This window comes from Agelaius tricolor, unplaced genomic scaffold (genome assembly GCF_023055355.1).
Source record: "Agelaius tricolor isolate 1412-34295 unplaced genomic scaffold, bAgeTri1.0.p SCAF_2, whole genome shotgun sequence".
Classification (NCBI taxonomy): Eukaryota; Metazoa; Chordata; class Aves; order Passeriformes; family Icteridae; genus Agelaius; species Agelaius tricolor.
In genome coordinates, this window is record NW_027269262.1 from 39,529,642 (window position 1) to 39,553,904 (window position 24,263).

General features: G+C 38.7%; 1 protein-coding gene across 1 annotated transcript in view; it reads right to left on the reverse strand.

Moving 5' to 3' along the window:
- DOK6 (docking protein 6) overlaps positions 1 to 23,599 on the reverse strand; it is a 250,202-nt gene extending 226,603 nt beyond the window's left edge. The window contains exon 1 of the mRNA XM_071456531.1: positions 23,325 to 23,599. Within this exon, the coding sequence (XP_071312632.1) occupies positions 23,325 to 23,390 (66 nt within the window). The 5' untranslated portion in view covers positions 23,391 to 23,599. The remainder of the gene's footprint in view (positions 1 to 23,324) is intronic.
- Between the last annotated feature and the right edge of the window lie 664 nt (positions 23,600 to 24,263).

Below are 24,263 nucleotides of genomic sequence, written 5' to 3' on the forward strand. Positions count from 1 at the left end.
CATATTATGTCACTGATTAGCATATGCACCTCTTCATTAAAAGGGACTGAGTTTGCCCTATCACAGTACATTTATTCACTGAATTTTATGTGCTCAAGTTTAGACATGAAAATCTGCACTTCTAATTAAAGACGTGCAGAGGGTTTAAGTGAGCCAGGCACTCAGGATTTTTGATATAAGGTTCATACTGTAAGTACAGGTCCTAATTGTGTTAAAGGCAAAAGGCATGTTATGTGGTTTTTGACTGACATAATCTCCATTTTACCAATGAAAAATAAAATGGAAAGGTGAACTCTGGTGATCTTACACATCGTGAGCAAGCCATAAAGTGGACCACAAGGGCTTCAGGATAAGTTCTGGAGTAACTATAGAAGAAAACAGAGATAAAATGATACAGAGTTCTGGTAAAGAAGGTATGAAATCAGTTAAAGCATCACTGAGAAATCAGGATAAAACAAAAAAAAAAGAGCGAGACATTAAGTCAGACTTGCTAGAGAAGTTCTACACCACTCTCACAAAAAGTCACCCTTAAAATAACCCACTTTTATTAGTATTGAAGCAACTAATTTCATATGAAATAGTAGTATATTAAATTGAATCTCAAGTGTGAAGGTGATAGTTTGATTCCTATTCTTCTGTCAGCATCCTTACTCTTCTCAGGGCACCTTACCCACGCTAAAAAAAAAGATTCAGTCTCATGTGAATGCATAACCAAAGAAAAATTTCTCCAATTTTTGCAAGAAAAATTATATGTTCAGCTATTAATACAGTTGCTATCAATGTAAGGCCTACTCTCCCACCTTCAAAGCACACCTTGATGACATTAATCCAGAATTATTTCATCTGCAGCCAGGGATAAGCTTAACATAATGGAATCTTTCTGAAGTCAGGTTGATTAAAACAGCCCTATGAATGCTAACCAAGCTAAAAATAGGTGCTAAATTATTTTAATCTTGTTATTGAATAGTAACAAGACATCACAAAATGAAACCAATTTATATTATACAAATTGGTTTCTCTGCTCTAAAAGATCTTGGGAAATGGCAGGGCATTTCATTATGGGTGTGAAGGAAGGAAAAGAGTTGCAACACGTGAAGACTTGTTTCATACAACTGTGCTTTTCACATAAAAACAGGTTTTAAAAGATTTTGAGCAAACATATCCTATAGATCTTAGAATTTGGGTTAGACCCTCTTGAAAAACCTGAAGAAAAAGTGAGATTTAACCCAAAAGAACATGAGTCTTAATAGCTTTGTATGTTTAGGCTCAGCCACCCCTGTTGAAAGCAGTGCAGAGGATTGCCAGCTATATGACATGCACATGCTTAGGAATGATGTCTGGCAGATAAACACATCATCACATCCAGCATCCACTGGCACCATCAGCACAGAGCTCCCTGCCCAATTCACAGCCTGATGCCATGAGGACAGTGGGCATCACTCCCTGCAGCCTCAGGTGCGTGGGAATGTGAAACGGTGCACACAACAGCTCTACAACAGTGACAGTGTAAGAACAAACACTCAGACAAAAATGCTTCCCAAAAATGAGCCTTTCCCACCTGACTGCCATTCTGCTTGCAGGATGACCTGCTCAGTGCTAAGGCAAAGCTTCTAACATATAGGCACACAAAGAGGTTATTTACTGCAGGACTTGTTGCTGAGCCACACTGTACTACACACAACACATAGAATTGGTATATAAAACATTTTCCAGCATAACAGTTTGTGCAAGCAATCTTTGAATGCTGCTGCTGTAGGCCCTTTAAATGTCTGTCAGAGAAGGGATGGCCAAGCTCTCTCAAACCAGGAAGACTTTTAGTTATCCTGTGCAAAATTCTCCATGCAGCCTCACGGTCACCAAATCTGTTGTACAGGAAGAACAACCTCTGACCCTTTCTGTATGGTTTCTGCAGGACCACTAACAGTGGCCTGGCATTAATTCTACATTGAGAGCCTTCCTCATACTGCATCATATGTAAAAGAAAAGATACCTTTGTCCTCTTAGTGCTTTCTTTGCTTTGCTATGTGCTTGGATATGTACTGAAGTCAGCTCAGCTCTCCTTTAATGCCAGTGTGTTAGACTGATGTATTTATAAGAAAAGGATAGTGAAAAAGTATAGAGAACCAGAAATGGTGTATAAAAACCGGAGTCTGACATAAGATTGTACTGCATCATTTCATAAGCTTCAAGGAAAATACCCACAAAACAATTTCATATAAGAGACACATTTCAGGAGCACTTGTCTTCCAAGAATTCAAAGCTTGGATAATACAAGAGAGTTGCAGGCCAATACTGCATAGAAATTGCTCAAAGGCCTTTCAGACATAAAATTGTGAAGCTGCTTTATCTAAAGGCCAGGAAATGCCTGAGGTCTCAGTAAATGCAGAAAAATATTGAATCCAGGCCTACAAGTGTACAGCACATATTCACATAATTGTCAGTGTTAAACCCACATAATTCGATTTCTCACAGTGTTATTTAGTAAGTTCTTAGATTCAAGTTTCTGTGAGAAGATAACCACACATGATCCCATTTTTGATGGAAAGATTAAAGACCGCATAATATAAGGAAGGAAAATCATATCTTATGTAAGATAAAAATAGCTTAAAATCCCACAGACTGAAATCAAGATTTTCCTTTTATACTGGGATCTGACTCTAAGCTACCAACACTGTCATTCTTGTCATTCCAGAGGTGACCTCTCAATAGAAGTCCTGAGAAACACTACAGAAGCATGCATGGAAGAAGAAGCTTCTGTCATAGTACATATCATAATAACTTCAAATCAGTATGACACCTTGCTATTCACTGACTGACAATTCAGAAATACTTTAGATAGTGAAGCTCTTACTATGTGGTTTATGCATGGCCTTCTAAGCAGAGTTGCAGAGACATATCTTAGAGAATTTTTCAAATAAATTAAATTGCATTCAGCTATTTGTCTAAAGTAATTTTGGTGAAATTAAATATATTCCTTTACTTGGTTCCTGCTCCTTTGTCATCTCTTTCACAATCTAGATGCATAGCTATTATAGGAAGTAACTTTGGAGTTTAGACAAAAATGTCAGGTAACAACTACCTAATGGAACTATCATTCACACAGGTAATTTCTCTTTTTTTTTTTTTTTTGCAACAAAAAATTATTATTTTTGTTTAACTCAACTGCAACAAGGAATTGTAAATGTCAAACACTGTCCTTTAAATACTACAATTATTTATGCTTTTGCTAGAAATTACACAAAACAATTGAAAGAAGTATTCATTTAATAAATCAGCATTTTATTTAGGTATGAAATGCCACAGACTATAAGGCAAAAGGATAAAATTACTTTTATATTCACTAGTGTAAATGCATGTTCGGTTGTGCAACAACCTCTCCAACAACGTTACTAGTAAAGAGAAACATTCAGCTAATTTACCCTAAATTAAAGTATCATGAAATCTGTCTAGCAACTTAAGAGGGAGGGCTACAAAGATCAACAGACTTACACAGTGTTTGAACTGGTGTGAAAAACAGTCAAAGTTTTGAGGATGTCTGCACTTACATACCTTCTCAAAACAAGCTGGGATTTTAATGTTGTGTTCAATCAACCTCCTGCTTGCTTTTCCATCAGTGTAGCATCATTGCATAAACACACAATCAAAAAAAAAAAAAAAACCAGAAGAGCGAATTTTGCTGAGCAGCCACATTAACTACATGAGAGGACACTGATTCTCAATTCCATAAGTAAGCCATAAATAAGACTGTTACTCTTATCACATGTTTCTGCACTTTACAAATAAAGAGCTTGGCATTCTTTCACTCTGCATGGGTTGTCTTCTCACTCAGCACTTAGTTTTCCATCAGTTCCACCTGCTGGAAGCTTCTTATTCAGATTTAATCTAATACTGATGATTATTACCAAGACAACAGGCAGAGAAGGGAGTGTGAAATATGAACACAGAGCTTGAAAAAGATTATTCTCATCACTGATGAGACAAGAATCACATAGCAGAAAATCAAACCATGGGACTTCCTGTGCCATCAAAAGGCTCTTAAAATGTTTGATTGGAGAAACTAGTTAGCAAAAACTGTCCAAAGAGAGGAAACACATTTGAACTCTAACACTGCTGAGAAAGCAGCATGTGAGAGTTTCCCAAGGACTGATAAGCTCTGGAGACCAATTGTCCCCCTGAGACTGCAAGAGCTGCTACACCCATGATGCTGGCAGGCTTGTGAGAAGGACAAGGCACACAGGCACACACAAACATCAACAAGATGTTGTACAGCTCATGCCACCCAAGAATGCAGCTCCTGGTACACACAGATAAGGGCTATGGCATCATTTGCACACCTGATAAGTGAACAGCCCCCTGAAGCTCTTCCTCAATACCCAACTAGAAGCCCCTCCAGGCATGCCTGCACAGTCCCCTGCTTGGGGTACATTGTCTTACTGAATGAAAGGTGTCCAACCAGAAATACTGGTTGTGATCTGTGTATCACCTCAAGTACTACTTCTAATATGAAAAAGAGAATTTACAATGCTGACAAAGAAGTAGTATGAGGGCTGTTTGCAGAGATGAAACCAAGAGAAACATTATCTTAATTGTCTGCAGTTTTCAAGGCCTCCAGCAGAGAAGATATTAGCTAAGAGCAAAGCTTGAGCAGTGTGCTGGCATTAACTGGGCTCCAAAGAAAATGGTCATACTGCCAAATGTAATTTTTCCAGCTGCCAAATCTTGATAAGTCCAAAGTTCTGTGACCTTGGATAGAAATTAAATCTTTGCAGACACATGGGTAGATTTCCACGAGGGAAAAGATGAAGAACAGAGGTAAGTAGGGACAGGACAAGAGGAAATGGCCTCAAGCTATGCCAGGAAAGGTTCAGGTGGAACATTAGGGAGAATTTTTTCAGGGAAAGCATTGTCAAGGACTGGAATGGGCTGCGCAGGGAAGAAGTAGAGTCACCACTCCTGGGAGTCTTACAGAACCAACTGGACATGGCACTTGTTGTTATGGGTTAGTTCACATTGTGGTGTTTAGTAAAAAGTTGGACTTGATGATCTTGTAAGTCTTTTCCAACCTTAATAATTCTATGATTCTATAAAATGAAAGGAGATTATCTTGACAGAAGCTGCTTTTGTGGGGCAAACAAAAGCTGGAAAGAAATTTTTTAGAGTTTTGATTACTGGAATTGAAGTAAGCTGCTGACTCAACAGCACTGACAGCAGATGTGTAAAAGAAAGAGGTTCCGAGAGTTTGAGAGAGCAAAACACAAATTGTAGCTGTTTATTTTCTATTATTCATCATAGATGACTGTTGAATTGCCTTAATGTAGGTAGTAAAGGGCCAACTGAAGCCTGGAACTAAAACATGAACCTATCTTCCCTAATCTTTCCCTTTTATGTTGATACTGACCATATATGATTGCCATCACTGAACTGGATGATCCCAGGCTTGCTTTATCTTCCTGACATCATGTGTTTAGCTGTGTTTTCAAATCTGACCAGTCAAGTGCCTGAAATTTTACAGGGTTTTTTTTCCAGTTACATCAATAATACATTAGTAACCACTGCAGTTGCGAGAAAGGAAATTCAAAAGGCAGATCTAGCCAAACATTTAAAATTTAATGACTGTATTGCAACATGTGTGCAGCTTATATATTATCCTGTTAGGACATGCTGTCATATTAATGTGCAGTTAAAACAGCCCCATGGTAAGCAATCAGGTAGGACCTCTTCTGCAGCAAAATCCCTCCTACACAAGACTACCAAGTATTGCAGGCTCAAAGTCCCATTATAACAAGTGTAACAATGCTGGAAAATATAAGCTGCAATTTTAGCTACCTAGCTTATATTCCTTTATTCCTCATTTAGAAAATGTTTTTCCTACATTATATTGACAGTTTCTAAAGTTTCCTTCATTTTCTCATTCCAACAGCTACTTCTGTTTAACCACATCTATTTTCTGCTTGTCCAGCACTGTCTGAAATCTCTCTCCAGAGCAGCAACAATGTATTGTGAAAGAGAGTGAATGAAGTTAATAGCCATGCTTGCTACATTTATGATGCATCAAAGAGTTGTAAGGGGAAAATGCAACTATGGAAACAAACTGTTTTTCATTTCAGCCTTTTTTTCTTCCCCTTTTTAAATTTTTTTTTCTCCCTAGACTGCATGCCTTTGTTCACAGAAAGTTTGGAGAAATTCTCTTGGAGTAGAAGAACTCCTATTTGCTTAAATCAGATCAGATGTCTGCCCTAAAACCAGACATGACAGAAAAGAATATAAGTTATTATTCATTCTGTTTGCCTTATACAAATGACAAAAGCAAACAGAAGAATATACTGGACAAGAACTCACAGGAAAGTTTGTTAAAGGAACTGAGGAATCCAACTGGAATAGAGGCATGAAAATATAAATTGTTTCATTCTTACTAAATCTCTTATTACTATTATTATTATTATATTCAAATTAAACTATATAGTCCACTGCTTTTTAAAGCAGGAAATTCTCTTTAGTCCAAGGTATTTTGCTGAAACATATACATACAAAGTAAATGAGCACGAGATGCCCCAGCATATGACTTTGTCAATCACAGGAGTGCAACACTTAAGTGCAATTAGCACCTAAAATATCTACATTGTATGTCTTATCCACGAGTTTTCTTCTTAATTTACATGGGGGAAAAAAAAAAAGCTATCAAGAACCTCCTTCATCCCAAAACATCTTAACTACTCACTCAAATCACTCAAATGCCCTCAAATCAAATGCAAACACCATGACCAGAAACTGACTAGCTAGGTAGAGCCCTCTACTGATTACAGAGAGGAAAGGAATAATAACAAACTATTTATCTCACCCCTGATTTCATCTTAGGCAAATATATAAGTATCAATTACTGACAAAAGCAATTTTCTATTTGAAATTTGTTTATTTCTGGAAAAGCAAATAAAAGTTCTGGACAGCTAAAGCCTAATAACAGACCAAACTGCGGAATTATTGTTGTAGAATATAAAGCAAATAATAATGTCCATTAACGCACAATTTTAATGTGCATTAAACTACAAACTTTATGTTTCATAACTTTGATTTGCTATTTACATAGAATATTGGAATTACCATCTCTCTCAGCACTGTGGCAGGCATAAAAAACACCATCCTCTTTGTGCTAATATATGCTATAGAAAGATAAAAACAAGTCACATTTTATTCAGCTAAAACTTTGTCCTCCAAATTTTAATTCTGGATCACAATTTATAAGGGGAAGAAGGTATCCAAGAAAAGAATTGGAACAGGAGATAACACAAAAACTTACATGACCATTAACAGTAAAGCACTATACAGGAGTTAGCACAAGTGGGATTTACTTCATGAAGTTCATGCAGGAAATGCTATTTCAAAATTACTGGTAGAAAATTAAAGACAGAACTGTAATGTAATATTACCAACACTCACATCCAGATTAAGTGCAAGAGTTAATATGTCTAAAACTTTACCTAGTTCAATAATGTATTAGTTTATTTCCCACTTTATCTTAGTAAAATTTATTATCTTATATTGTTTGTTTCACACTTCAGTGAGGTGAAAGGAAAAGGCAGAGAAAAGCTCATGACTTCCTGCCACTGGTATTTGACAGAAGACCCTTTCCTATGCTAAGGGAGTAGATAGATGCATTTCTGTAACTGTTTCTTGGCAACAGAAAGGAAAGAAAGTGACATATTTTTTCCTTTCTCATTGTTTTTTAGAGGTCTTTTTTTCTATTTTTGGTTTGTTTTTTGGTGGGTGGTTTTTTGTTTCTTTGTTTTTGTTTTTGTTTTTTTTGAACCCCACAAGGAAGCACACAGCTTTGGAGTTAAAGAGACAATGGATCAGTGCTACTGCAAATTATTTTGCATTTTCCATAACTCTTGGAAATACATTGCTACTCAAATTTTAGTAAAACTAACAGGATTTAGATAGATTTTGCTGCATCTGTGGGTAACAGAACATCAGGAGACATTAGTGGATTCTGAATCAGATTGCTTAAGGAACAAAGTGCTACCCATTCCATGGATTTCCACACAAGTCTGCCAAACAGCCTGGCAAGAAGGTCGTTCTTGTGAGCCAGACTTGCAAACCCCCAAGGTTTTTAAAACTAGCAGAAAGACACAGCCCTTGTTGACTTGGGCTTGGGAGCTCCTCTCACATCTGCATAGATAAGTTTTAACCATGGCCTCGCTGATGATAGGTTTGTTTTGTCCATCAGCCTTTCAAGGCTAAAACTACTGAACCAACAAGGACTACTACAGAAGTGCAGAGCCCTGAGGAAACTCAAAACCAACCTGTCTGGTTACGTGTCTAAACAGCTGTAAAGCTGTTTTGTTATGTATCTAAACCACAGTGTAATGCAAATCTTAATATTTTATACTGTCATGGATCCACATGGAGTTACAACTCACTTAACCAAATACGACTTGAAACAAAATTGGTCTAAGGAGTAGAGAAAATTTACAATCATAATTAATGTATGTTTGACATAATTTCCATTTAAGCTGCAGAAAAAAAATTAATATAATGCTAATTACTATCAGTTTTCTCAGTACACTTGAAGAACATGACGTTTCTCATTTCCTTAACATTAACAAATATTGGATTAAAGCACTGTGCTAAGGTACTTCCAGTATCTGCTCTTCTATACACATGTAGATGCACATTTTATGAACTATGTGAGATGGTTGGAGAATACACTCTAGATACAGTATGTCCAGTAACAGTTTTAAATAGATCTTAATCATATGCAAGCACAAAATCTCTTTGAATACTGTCACATTTTTCAAACATGAAAGAAAAAACTCATTAGGAGCTCACAGCAGCATCTGGTTTTCACTCAGCTAGCATCTTACACTTTACTCTGCTCTAAGCTATGCATGAAGTATACAAAAAACATGCTAAGACACAAAATAATGGCACTTCCAGAGTGTTATGTTAAGTACAAAACACATTTCCATTTATTTTCCCTTTTAGCTTTTTGGACATAAACAGCCATAAAACATTATTACTTGGTATTTTTATTACTACTACATAAACTCAAATACCAGTAACAATGATTTTTAACTTAATAATTCAGAAATGAAACAGCAGGTTAGTAGCTCAAAAGGCCATTGTATTATAGTGTAATAATAATGTTAAAAATAAAATGTGAGGATATCTCAGTTCAAGAACTAAAGGTCTTAATGTCTAAATACAATGGTCCTCCATCTATTCAGAACAGCACCATCATCTCAATCAGGGAGGTGAACACTATCACTTCAACTGTAGGCTTATTTCAGCACTAGCTATATGACACAAAGTTTTTCTTACTCTTCTGCTCAAGGAAAGGCCTTTCAAGAGTCTCAAAGGACAAATCTAATGATTCCACGTGCTGAAATACCTTGTTGTCATTTGGTGCTTCAGAAAAGCCTGCTGTTTGTCCTCACACTCTTCACGAAAGTGTGACTGTTTCTCTCCAGTTAACAAATTTTAGCTTGCATTAAACCTTATCAGTAAACATGGCAGTACTGCAAAATCAGCAATTAAGGCCTCAATAGCTTCCACCAATTAGGGCTGTTGTGTGCCAAGAGCTACAGCAGAGACAGATTGTGTGCCGGGTTTATTAACTCATTCTTTTTGCAGTGGAACAGCTAAGTGCCTCTTTTCTGGCCACATTAAAGTACATATAGTTGTTTTACAGTGACATACGCCTCTGCCTTCAAAAACAAAAACAAACCCCCCAGAAGGCTGTGAATTTTTCATTTGAGAGCCTTCATATCTATACTGAAGGGACTACTATCTCTATAAGTGAGATATAATCTAGCATGGCTACACCTGTTGCTATGCAGGCAGCACTTCTTTTATTGAACCATTTAAATGAAATTGGTTTTCCACTTCTGTACCCTCATTACTTATCATTGGTCCCAAAAAAACCTGTACTGATGGGGACATCATTCAAATGAGTGACCACTTCTTCATCAGTGTGAAGGAAGACAGGAACTGTTATGATCAAGCTTCAGAAATCCATTTGCATAGACAGGATGGCAGAAATGGATGATGGATTTAGGTTGAGAGAAATCTTTCAGTGGAAAAAAAAAATGCCATGAGACTTTGAAGGATAGGTTTAACATCTCAGATGTTGGAGCATAAGCTCTTTCAGGCAAAGACCACAATGCTGTTAGGCATTTCTGTTCTCCCCAGCACAGTTCCACAATGATTAATTTGCACTGCAGCACTAGAAATCATGAACCGTGCTTTTCCAAAGTGCTGCATACCTTCAGCAACTTTTTACTTAAATGCAGATAAAGAGGCAGACCTACAAAGAAACTCTGTTATTAAAGTCAAGATTTCCTTCAACAAGAGAACGTGCATTTAAGTCTAAATGTTAGAAAATGTCATTCACTGCATCTGTTAAGGATAACTAGAATGCAATATTAACAGCAATTCACATAACGAAGTCCATTTAATATGATCATTAATATTTCAGACTGATTTTGAAACTGAAGAAAAAAGAAGAAACCAAGATGCATATGTAACAAAATTTATATTTCATGAACCTTAATTGCTGTAACTAGGGCACAGGGATTAAAGGCCTATGCCTAAGGCATCTGGTCCTGAGGACAAAATATTACAAAAGCATTTCAATTTTGGGTTCAGAAACTGAGTTTTTTAACCCTCCTGATTCTGAAGAAAAGCTGAGGCATGAAATCTGAACAAATCCCATTTACATGGGATGCAGCCCTAAAACTACCTGCCTACCTGGAAAAAGAATTTTGAAGATGAGGATCTGCTCTGCCCAGCTTAGGTTTTGATAGCATTTGCTGGGATTGACAGAATTTTATGAACATGCTGTAACAAAGGACTGACTGAATGAAGCTTGGTCAAAGCACAGCTACAGTGAGCCCTGAGGTTGGTGTGTGATACCTGCAAACACACACACTTTCAGAGACACTTGCACAGTCTAGGGAAGGTTTGGCCCTCTTTACCAGAGGTCTTTCCTCTGTATTTGTTTACAAAGTCACTGCAAGCCTAACTTAATGAACAAACACTAGTGACAAAAATCAACAATCTCTTGGTAATTATGTATTGCTAGTTGAGCTTCCATTCTCACTATTTCAGTCACGATCATCTTAATGGCTATGCAGTCAGCTCTGCTTTGTTTTATAGCTCTCTAAAGCTGACTTCAAAGGGTGGCTAGCAGCATTTCCCATTTCAGATCTCCTGCTTAACTCATTTCATCTATTGTGCATTCGGCTCAGCCCTGAGCACCAGCGACAGTGACGCCGTGCCACCACTGCAGGTTAGCTCAGGTCAGCAAAATCAATGTAATTTACAACTTCTTGCATTTTCCTAAACTTAAAAGCCTGGCATGTACAGAAGAACACTGTATTCCTTCATATGCTTTTCTACCCACAAGCAGATATTTGGCCCATTAGTTCAGTCCCTTTTAATCAGTACAAGTAAATCGAGTAAGTATTGTTTGTTTAAATGAGAATGGGTATATATTCTTTCCTGTAACTTCCAAAGTATAGAAAGAAAAACTGTTAGTTTTGCTATCTGAAGATCAATTATTTATCCTCGTCTAGGAAATGTTTCAGGTAAGCCAGGGGTGGAAGAAAGAAAGAATTCTGAAGAATTGAACAAGAGGCACCACCTCGCTAGTTTTAAATTCCATTTCATTTAGATTGCAGCATAGGATAGATTCATCTTGAATATTCTTTTTTTTTAAGTGAAATGACTCTAAGCCATAAAATAATATTATACAGAAACACAGCAGAAAGTACTGATTTTCCCTTTCAGAGAAGAGAGGAAAAAAAAATCCAGGCAAAAATTATTTTCTGAAATCCAGAATTCTGGAAAATACACTTCCAAAACCATATTGAAACATATTTGACCTCTGGGTTCTCTTGGGACATACACTGCATTATGTTATAATCATGTCAAAATCATGTCAAAAATATTTAGAAGTAGCATTTACTTTTCCAGTTTCTCCTTCTGTTCAAAAAATCCCAAAGCAATACATCTAAACACTATAGGTATATTATTGTATAAAAGCTGCTACAGCAAAGTTTATCCTCAAATAAATGCACTATGAGGTCCACCAGTATAAATTTACCTCTCATTGGCCATAAATCTCATATAAATCTATTCCATAGCTGCTCCACAGATTCCTCCTTACGTCTCACTGTGAGGTTTCCATTTTCAATGTACCTCAGATTCCTAATTCCGATAGTTTAGCCAATGTTCTCTGCCAGCTGCTAAGCTGTTACCATTAGTTACAGCTCCCTTTCATGATTTGTAAGCATTATCTTCATCCCAAATGATTAGGAAATGTCTGAAAAGAATCATCTCTAATGATACACTACAAGCATTCAGACCTAATTCTTCAAAATAACCTGAACCTTCTGAAATGGTCGTGACTCCGCAATATTCCATTTGGCCCCTGGGTCTTGGACAAGCCCTATAATGTGTCCTAGCTTATATTCTAGAAATAGAGCCTTTGCATTAATGTACCTACTTCACCTTTAAAAAACTGCAGTGTTCTTCTTTATTAAGACCTCTGGGACGATAAAATAATTCTATTCTTGTTTTTCTGCAACAACATCAGACTACAGCAGACTGCTTCCTTCCTTTCACTTATTTCCTCTGCTATATTTTTTAAAAATATTTATCAATTTACTACATCACACATCATTACTGGGAATAACAGCTGTCAGAGATTCTGCTCCATTGGGGAAGACAGATCTCAGAATTTTTCACTCTGCTTTTTGCAAAACTAATTTTCACTAATTCTCACCAGCCAAAATTTATGTACAAATGCAGATTTAGTGCTGAGAAACTTTTTGTCTGTTGCACAGCTTTCCCAGTAAAAAACATTTGATCTTACAACTCGTCAGAAGAAATTAAAGATGTGCCTACACTGAGCAGTGAGATCTAATCAAGGTAACTATTACCTACACCTGAAAAAGATGATATAATTCATCTACATGCTCACACTTAAAGCCAAAAGTAGCTTCCTTTCTCTTATTTTTCTTTTGGATGGTTCTACGTTAGAATTTTCATTATAAAAAAACCCCAGACATCCAGATTATTCGATAATTGGAAAAATGCAACACGATACATCACCACCTACGTGTGTTGATAATGAAAAAGGTTCAACAAATACTCTTATTAGCAAAGGCTACCCACTACATCTTCAACCTTTTTCTTTAAGCTATGACACACTGAAGAAGATACCAATCATTCAGTGATCTCAAGATTACTCCTTTTGTGAAGAAAAAAAATACTTTTTTTGTTATAGGCAAACCAGTATCCTGACAATATTGAATGCTACAAATCTTCTGGAAGCTTTCAGATTAGTATTACTATTACAGGCAAACCATAATTTAACTTATCTCTTTTTTTTTTTTTTTTTTTTTTTTGCAACCTAATATATTTCCCCTGAATAAATGCTTCTATAGTGCTCTTTTATTGCACACATTGGTAGAACTCCTCAAGAAACAATGCATTTTGTTATCTCTAGGCTCTGTGAGGGGACTCAGCCCTACAACCTGCATAAATTCCCACAGACCTTCCTCTGTAGGACCATACAAATACATGTTCCCCCTGCTGGGCTCCAAGATACTATAGGTAAAACATACAAGTTAAGGCTAAGTACTAGCAATTCTTAGCAGAATGCTTCACATAAGCCTACAGAGTAAGGGGTATCCAACTTTTTTGTGGAAGAATATGCCTTTTATAAAACTTGGAGATGAGACAACTGATGTCACCTCAAAATCTGACCAGTAATACACTGCACTAAGAGAGGAAAAATATGTTGCAGTAACATCTTTAACCCATCCCCCTGCTTTAAAATAAGGATGTTACTTTATGTGCCATATATTGGACAAAGACAGCTTTTCTGAATGGCTAAGGTCAGAAATCTACACTCACAACTGCAGACGAGCAACCCAAGCAGTTATGAAATTGTCTCATGCACCATATTCACCTTTCAGGACTGTTCTGCCAAGTGAGATGTGAACAATTCTACCTTAAATATTTCAATATCCACTTTAAAAAGTAAAATAAGTAAAATTCTCCAATACTTTCGATTTTGTGCTATAATTTTGTCTCAGGGCAAAAGAAACATAGGGCCTATCAAAGTTACCAGCTTCAGACTTCTTGCATTCCTATTCCTGACACTTGTTTCTAAGAAGAAAACTGAAAACTGATGAGTAGTCATTTCTATCAGTAAGATCTGGGTAGAAAATGCACAAAATTTTCCTTCTTTATATAAGAAAAATCTAAAACAAATTACAGAACAAATCCTGACTGTAAAAAAAAAAAAAAAATCCATAGAAGAATTAAATGAAACACAACCAGAAGTTTCTTTTCAACCAAAAACTCTTCAAATCATATTAAAATAGACAGTGACCCTGCCTGAGAAAGAGGTTGGATCAGGTGACCTCCAGAGATCCCTTTCAACCTCAGCCATTCCACAGTTATGAAATTCAAAAATCAAAAACGAAGTATGAATTATTCTGGTGTTCTCTACAGAGTTGTAGCTCCTAAAAATATTTTGACCACAGTCAGCATTAACCAACATATTAATTTTAAAGAACTTAACATGAGTTTATAGTTGAGACAAACAAAATAAAGTAATCATGGGTGAGAAGAGATTATACTAATTGTAAAAACAGAAAAGTTGAGAAATGTTTCCCATTTACACTAAAAGCATTCACTATGCTGGTATAAGGGGCTTTAACACAGCTTTAGATTTAATTTATGTAGTGTACAGTGGGCTTAGTATAATTGAGAATAAGGCTGGAACGAATCAAAGTGCTCGACATTACAAAAGACTAAAATTTAACTTTTCTGAGTCCAACATATCAGTACAAAGATTTTTGTCTTCTCAAGAGAAGTTATTTCATCCACAGTGCAAAAAGCTCTAGAATTCATTCTGTAGATTAACATACTAGAACTACAGAAAATAAAACACAGTAAAATATCTTTTATTTTAATAACCTTGCTACAGCTATGAAAATTAACCTCCACCCTTTGCTGTTCAGGGATTTATTGTCATAGTATTTTATATATATTTTACACATCATACACCTTATTATCATCATACCAATCTAGCAATTAATAACTGAACATGTCAACTTCAGTTAAAATGAAGCTTCCTCTTCTTTTTAGGCACCGTACAAAGCCAATAATTATGACCACTCATTCAGAAAAGTCCATTGTATTCTTGTTTTGTAATATTTCATGCACTCTTTTTCTCTTTGCAGGAAAAAAAGTGTTTGCATGAGGAATGAGAATATACAATTCACTCTGAGGGCAGGGTACCACAGAGCAAGACTGTCTCATATAAAGAAAAAGTCCAGGGACAAACAAAGAGTAATGGAAGTATCAAGGGTTTCTTTCTCAGAAATGGCAGTAATTTGGTTCCACAGCGGTGACAGCCTTTCGATATTAAACTTTGCCATTAATTCTTTTTGCCATGAGCAGGTAGGGGAAATATGCCAAAGAGCCCTTCCTCTAGCAGACACAGTGTAACTTTTTTCTCCCAGTCTAGTCAATGCTGTGTGCTTCTAATTCCTCACTGACACGTTAATGAATACAACCTTTCCAAAGTTCAGCCCAGATAAGCCGGAGATGATGAGGGACATTTTGGCAACTGAACAACAGAGAGAAAGAAGATCAATCTTTTAAAAGATTTACACACTTCCCTTAATTATCTTCCTAATTTATGTGCATCTTAAGTGAACAGTAATTCCTGTGAGGTTCCATTTGCATGGGCTTGTAACCTCTCAGTATGACAGCGATGCCACGTTTCACACATTGCAATTGTTAAAAAGTGTCAGAATGTGGAAGACTTATTTTGCAGGAGAGATCACTTTTGAGAAGAAGCATATTTCATAACTACCTTACAAAAGGCTTTTTTTTCCCCCTTAATTTCTAAGTAGACTTCAAAATTAACATTCATCTTCAAAACTCTTTCCAAGAAAGCTATCCTACCCTATCCTAGCCAGTAAGAGGACTCCTGGAGACAGCAGATTCAATTCTGATGCCAGCTGCAAGTCTCACTGTTTGGAACTCTCTTGACTTGTACAAAGTTTTCACATATAGTGGTTTATGAGCTGAATCTATCAATCACACAGATTTTTTTTCCTCGGACATGATGTGTGAACATGTTTTCTGAATACTAAAATAAACAATTGAAATCAAGCATTTATGTGCCCAAGTGTCAAGACAGTTACTGCACACACTCTACTCTCACTAAAATCTTTTTTCTTAGTTTGCCATTTTGTCCTACCACATAGAAACTTTCTCCACAGTAGCAAAAGGTTTCCTTGTTTTTCTTCAAGAAATTTCATATTATTTACAGTTGAAGTCTGTATTTTTTCCAGAAAAAAACTTTCAATCAAACTATAATTCATGACAATAATGCACCACAATAATTTTGAATCTTACAGTTGTGCTGCAAGTTGCAAAGATTAAAAACAAAAATTGCAGTGCAACATTTGCAATTATTATTTCAAATATAGTGTACATGAAAGGCTACAGTACACAGCAAAAGTAAAAATAACGTATTATTGGTTCAATAACACATTATTAATTTAAAGAACTGTGAAGGATATAATTTAGCATCCATACATATAAAATGTTGCTTGCCTTCAACAAAGAGAATATTTTACACTGCTTGCTCAGACTGAATGGAAGTATATTAACTACATCATGGCATTTGTGAAAAGCCATTCAGCTAGCTGATCTTTCACATAACCTAAAACAAAAGACAAACTTTCCAGGGTAACATAGACCCCAAAACCTTTATTTGAATTTTATTATTTTTAAAAAGAGCATTTCACAGCACGTCTTTTTTAAAATGTCTCATTAGTATCTATCTAAAATATATGCTCTTTACACAGCCACATATATAAACATATAACAACTGACTCACATACGCTGTTGCCTGAATATGTTGTTGCCAGGCAACAGCTATAAAGCATTTTGCACTGCTTGCAAAAATCTGAATGAATGATTCGAAGAGAGATTATTTCTAAAAAACTAGGAAGAAAACTCACTACTGGAATTACATGAATAATTCCTTGTATATTTCAAGGATTCATAGAGCATGTTCCTTCCATAATTACCAATTTCAGAAAGGACAATTCCTTTGAGTAGGATTTGAAAGGCATTTTACAACAAGGAAATTCATGTTCTATGCATGTGGCTAATGTTCCCACATGGACAAGAACCAAAGCCACCAAAGTTAACGGGTTCCTCAAATTGACTTCAGGGTCTTTTTGCTGGGTCTTTTCATCAGGTCATAATGTCCAGTATAAGACAAAAATGACAGACTCCTAAATGAAAAACAGAAGTCCTTGCAGGAGATACAATAAATTCTCAATAAAATTTTACCATCTCACAATATGCAAGTGAAAGAGAGAGAGTCTGTACAAACACTTCTTTGTGTAATCTTCACATAGCTAAGGTGTAATGTCACTGAGGCCAATGGTATTACACACAAGAGTAAAAATAGAAGCATCTATAATCCATTGATAACATGGATGTGATATGCTATCTACAAAAGAGAACTATTTGACTCTAAGTAAATGCCATTACAAAATTACAAATCCATTACAACATTACCAGCCCTTTGGCTATCACACCTCTTGGGAATTAAGAGGTGGAAAAGCACATCAAGAAAATAACTGGGAAGCACAGCAACTTCAATGTTTTTGCCACAAACCTGACTCACAAGTTGCTTTAACACAAACATTAGCATAAAAAGTTGTGGGACTTTTTGTCCTTGTTTGCCATGGCTGCAAGATATTTCTTTCAATTTCCTGTACAATAGGCTTAATCAATAAAAACTAGTCAGAAGCTCAAGATGATTGTTCTTTCCATAATGACCAAATTGGAAATCCATGTATTTTCCTTTTAATTCTTCAACTTCATTCACATAACTGTAGCAAGAAGAATGAAAGGAGTAGTTATTGGTATTTTAAATGATACTTTCAGTATAAAGTAGGAAACGTGACTAGCTTCTTTAATGGATTACGGTGAAATCTTTTAATTCCATATCTCAGGTTGCCTTGAACTATGGTGAAAAAGAAACTCCTTTACAAGGAAGGAATCTTCATTTTAAATCCTGTCCATCTGGAGCTTTATAAAAATTAAAAGAATTTATTATAGATAGGAAGTAAGGGTTTATAGTTTTATTTGAATTATATTCATACTTCAAGATGTAACTCACAGTTAATATCACCGGTCAGGATGCAGTTATACAAATGGCAGTCTTGGTGCTTACAATCAGGCTGAGCACCTTTCCCATAGATAATAATATAAAACAATCTATGGAAAGGTTATCCATTCCAGGTGCACTACTTATTTGTACTTTTCCATGTGTTTGTCTGTTTCTTTGTATATGCTGTGGCAACTCAAAGAAATAGAAGAACGTTTACCTTGCCCTCTGTATTCATCACGACCCACTTGCTGAGCCACTGTGATCAATCAATGTAATCTCAAATCCAAGAAATTTTGCAGGTTCCTTTTCTTTCTTCACCCAAAATGTACACACAATATCAAGTGAATGTCAGGATTTTGTAAGGCACATACAGCATTATTTCAAGAGGAACAAAACTGCAATCAGTGGTTTGTAGTCATAGCATTGTTAGTCCTGATTGATTTAAGACAGGGTTAACTGCAGATGGAGAAACACTGTGTTCATTTACAGAAAAGGTACCTGTAATGATCTAAAAGTATGGTTAAAAATAGGGGGAGGTTATATGGTAAAACTTCTAATTTGGTGACTAAGAGCAACCTACTATTTATTACTCAATCAAGACTGACTGGCAGGTACAATTTTCTCTTCGGATAGGTGTATTAGAGTATAAACTGAAGCACCCAGAAAATAATTCCACTTAGTATGTGGAAACATGGAAAAATTAGCAATTATTAACAAATGGAGTGAAAATTTCCAAGAGATAGGATTCTTTCATTCTATGGCCAAGGCATGACAAAAAAAAAAGACAGAAACAAACAATAAGATTATGACTTCGAAGGTTGATATGGGTCAAAACAAGACTATCAAAGTGACACAATGTTCATTTTTATTAGACTTCCTAATGTGACATCAAATTGTTTTTTTTTCTAAGAAACAGCACTTCAGCAAGGCATGAAATCCTCACAGCTTAGTTTATTAGGAGGCAACAAAGGAATTCCAATCTGCTACAAGAAAGTTTCAGCCTATAAGCACAGCCAGTGCAGTACAAAATTGTGTCATATGAATTTTAATGTGACACACGTATGAAAGATTCCAAAAGAACAAAGGCAGCACAGTCCTGTTCCACACTACACAAATGACCTATTCTGATCTGAACAGCACACCACATTACAATCAAATTTATTTCAAAGAAGGGTCACACAGATCAAATGTAATGGCTGCTAGAACGAGTATTTCCTTTATGTAGTATTAGAGAAAAGCAAAATATCAAACAATGTGGGAATGCCAGGGCACTGAAAAGAAAGGCATATTTAGGCTGCAGGGAAACAGATTTTATAAAGATATTTTAACTACAGTCATCCTCAATGACTACAGTTTCTAAGTCTCAAAGACACCATGATACCTTGATGAAGACATGACAAATACACATAATCTTGCCTACTGCATAGCCTTGAATGTATATTCAACATTTCAAGGAACCAGAGAAAAATTTCATGTACAGTTCATGACTAATGAAAGTAAGGAGACAGACTAAGTGTTCAGACTGGCTGGATGTCTCTTTGTGGCCTGACATCTCCATGGCAGAAACCATGACACTCCCAGAGTCAGAATACAAGAACAGAGAGGCTGGAAAACCTCCTCAGCTAACTATCCAATCTTGCAACAAAAGCAACTTTAGCATCATAAAGGTATCAAAACAATGAGATCTTCTTGAAAACACTGGACTGTCAGAAGAATATACCATCCATTTTACTTATTAGTGAATTTCTGTAAACAAGCACATAAGGATTACAGTGAAAAGCAGGCAAAATAAAAGTCAATGATCAAGTATCACTAAACAAAAAGTAAGGACAAATTCTTGTAGTTCTCCTTGCCATGTATTTCCATAATTTAGGCATCATTTTTGTCTTCAAATCGCTTTTCTGAACAGAATCAATTACTGATGGGAAACCAGCTTGAGTCGTCACTTCATGAATACAATGAATAGAATTTGAAGGTATGTGGGGAATAGGCAGAAAGGGTAACAAGTACTTAAAGCAAGGTATAGGTGTAAAACAGCAGAAGTAAACATCCTTCTTCTTAAAAAAAAATCATGAAGATTTCTATTTTACAATTAGTTGAAGATTTACTACTTGGGTTTCTGTAAATTAAATTCTTAAAGAAGTAAATTCTACCAGAAAGGTCTCCCCAAATGAAAGCTTGTTGTTGTGGGTTTTTTTGAATAAAATATAAATATACTATTGAAGTATCTTCCATTTGATTCCTAGCCAGGGCTCCTTCAGTCACAAAACAAAACAGAATAAAAGCTGAATTGGAAGAATTTCCATAACAAATTGGCTACCGGCCTAAAGGTTAGAATTAGTTTTATTGCCCAAGTCTAGCACTAAAATTGGTATTAGACACCTCAGCTCTCCAAGTTTTAATCAATCTGCTTTTCAGGAGACTTTGAAATATTCAAGGAATGTAGACTATTATGCCCAAAAAAACCTACCCAGTAACTTCCAGTGTGTAAGAATGAAACATAACATAGCAAGAGATAAAATTCTATTGCCATGTTTAAAAATTATCTTAGCTTTAGTTTCCAGAACCTATAGCTCTCTTCCCTCTTCTCAGTATTTTTGGAGGTTAAAAATATTCATTTGCTAGCAGACATTTATATCCCTGAAAACTGATGTATTCACCTACATAATGATGGCTCCAGTGTAAGTCATTAAGGTTTGGACTTGGAGACAGACATAAAGGAAAAAAAGACACACTTCTAATGTTTCACTGGGTGAATAAAAATTGCATTAATTTAGATATTCAGTCACAAGAATCCAATTAGCTATGGATATATACACACATATTCATACCTTTCAACGATCACATTCATTTGAATTTTGATGCTATTTTCTATAAAATATAATCCCTTTTAAATTGTATTTAATAGATTTATTCAGATGTGCATTTCCATATGTCATATTTAAGCTTATACTACCACCTGCCTGAGGCTGTATAGTCTGAATTGTCACCCTCACACACTTCAGTAGGAGAAAAACCTCCACAGACACCATATAAACTATTTCCCTTCTGCTTAGTGTAGAGGTACCACAATCGTTATGACCATGGAAAGCATCTATGCAAAAAAAAAGTTTTATGTTTCTCCCTTAAAAAAAATCAGATAACATCTCCAAAACAAAATATTCAAGCTACATAAGACATTCTGCAATGAAATATCACTCTCTTCACAATTTTTTTACACAGGTCAGCAAGTATCATCCAAGATTACTGCGATACGAACTCTACATTTGTTGCACGTATGACATAGACATAGATATATAAAAGTATCTGCAGACATTGAGATATGCATATACATAATTTCACACTTAAAGGACACTTGAGATGGCTTCAAAGCCAGATTTGCAAAGCAAATAGATTAACTCTTCCAAATACTAACATCAAGGTGATGGGATACCATCATCTCTGTGCTTTGTGTTGGGCCCATCCAATAACACTGCTGAGCAGGGGAAAAACCGATGAGCAAAGGTTAAGCAGAGGACTGCCAGAAACAAACTGAGGCTTAGAAATTGCTTCTTCAGATAAGATTAATGCTTGACTGATGCACAGAGTGACTTTGGGGCTGCAAAATCATTAAGAGCATCCATTCTCTTTGAATTTACACCATCTCTCAAACATTTGTAGTTGAGGCTATTAAGGGATTGGACCAAACTTTCCTGTGCTCTTTTGAAATTAACAGCCCTGCCAAGTCACCAAAGTGCTCCAAAGGTCAATTCATGATTAGTCTCCCACCATCCTGCACACTGTGTCTGCAAGCAATGCACAGCATCTGGGGGGGGAAGGGAGACAGGGGGAGGAGGAGATAAATATTAGCACTGTGATAAGCTCACAGAGCACGACTTGGAGGAGGGCAGACTTCACATGGTCCCTGCTGTTACGTTTCAGGGGAAGCAAGGATCACCTCCCTGGAAGGCAGAGCTGGTAGAGACCCTGCACTTTTCTGCACACCTGAAGGAAAACTGGAAGAGTGAACACAAAGAACCTCAGACCTCCTCCCAGCCTCAGGCCAACAGGCACTTGGACCTTACAGGATTACTAGCAACATCAGCAGATGTGCAAACACGCAGTCCTGTTCGCTCACAAAGGGTAGGAGACAGCCCAAACCGATGATTCCCCACACCGACTGAAGTTTAGAAAATCCAGACCTCTGCACACACTCTGCTCCAACTTCACTGCCTTTTCAAGATCTGCTGCACCCCTTCAGGGAAAGTGCCCATGGCCAATCTGATAGCACCCGCGGTGTCGCTGAGCATCCCGGTGGGCACTGCGAAGAGCCACCCCCACCTAAGAGACTGCCCCTAGCTTTAATCAGTGTCAGCCTCTGTATCTGCCTTTAGGTTCATGAGGCTGTCACCCCGCTGCCTCCCGGTCCATCCCCGGTGCGCTGCAGGCTCCCATTCCCCAGTCCCCCGTGCCCTAGGGCAGAGCACCATCACACCTCCAACCCTGCTTTTCTCTGTTACTCCGGTATCAGCAGAGTGTTTTCTGACCCTGCCCTGATTGAAAACATCCCCCTCCGAAATGGGAGCGATAGAGAAAGGGAGAATCTGTACACAAAGTTTACAGCTCCTGCTTGCGCCTTTCTCTCCCCACCCAAGCCCTTGCCGGAGGCAGCAAGGCGAGGGACCGGGGAGCGCAGGGACGGCCAAAGGGGAGTGCCAGCCCTGGGCTGGGGGACTCGAGGAGTACAGGGGCACGGGGCGCAGCTTTCCGCGGACAGTGACCCTGGCGGGCGATCGCTGAGAGGCAAGGGAGGAGCGGCGCCTTCCCGGAGAGGGGAGCAGCAGGCTCTCTCCGAGGCGCAATGGCAGCGCTCCCCCACCGACCCCTCCGGAGCCGGGAGCGAAGTCCAAGCGCCAGCAGCAGCACCGGCGGTAGCAGCACCAGAGGCAGCGGCAGCAGCCCCAGCGGCAGCAGCCCCAGCGGCAGCAGCCCCAGCAGCAGCAGGTCGCCGCGCCCCACGCTGGCAGCCCCGGCCCGGGGCACCACCGCCCCCCAGGCCGGCGAGGCGATGCCCAGCGCCTCGCCCCCACCCCGGGCAGCGCCGGCGAAGGGAAAAAGAACTCACCCCCAGCTTCCTGCTGCGGATTTTTACGTAGCCCTGCTTGACTATATCGTTAAAGTTGGAGGCCATGGCAAGCGCTGCCTGCTTCCTCCCGTCCGCGCCCGGAGTCCTCCGCCGCCGCCGCTGCCGTCGCCTCCTCCTCCTTCTCTCCCGGGCCCTCCCGGGTGCCGCCGGCCGCTGGCTCCAGAGGCGCTTCTGGCATCCAGGCAGCGGCAGCCGCCGCGCTCCGCTCCGCCCGCGCCCCGCTCCTCCCGCGGCCGCTCCGCTCCGCTCCGCACCGCCCCGCCGGGCGGGTGGCGGCCGCTCCGCCCCGCTCCGCTCCCCGCCGCCCCTCGCTGCCCCGCTCCGCCGCCGCCGCCCCTCGCCCAGCTCCGCTCCGCTCCGCCCGGCGGCGGCTTGGCGGCTGCCCGCGCCCAGGGCCGGGAGCGGGGCGGGGCGGAGCGGGGACACCGCCCCCGGCGCCGCGGCCGCGGAGCCGCCCCCAGCGCCGGCACTGCCCGCCGCCGGGGCCCCGGGGAGGGGCGCGGGGCGCCTCGGCCCGGCAGAGCCCGGGTATGGCACGGGGAGCACGGAGGGTGCGCTCCTCGGGCGCCCCGGTGTTGCCCACTTTTCTCCAGGCTGGCGGGTGGCTGCGGCCGTGGTATCCCGGCTCCGGTGAGAGATCCCTTCGGGAACACGGCCCGGGAGGGCATCTTTCAGCCTCGTGCACTCGGGAAGCCGCGTAGACAGACTCCTATCAGCAAACGCGGAACTGTTGGGTGTCAGTGCAACAAACTTAATGAAACAATGTCGAAGCTACAGAAGTGAAGGAAGAAAAAAAAAACAAAACAAAGGCACAAATCCATCTAAAGTTGAAAAATTAGTTGTCACGCACAGGCTCTCCTCAGTGATGACCATGTGTTTAATTACTGCTCACTGTCGTGGACCTAGCAGAAGAATGAC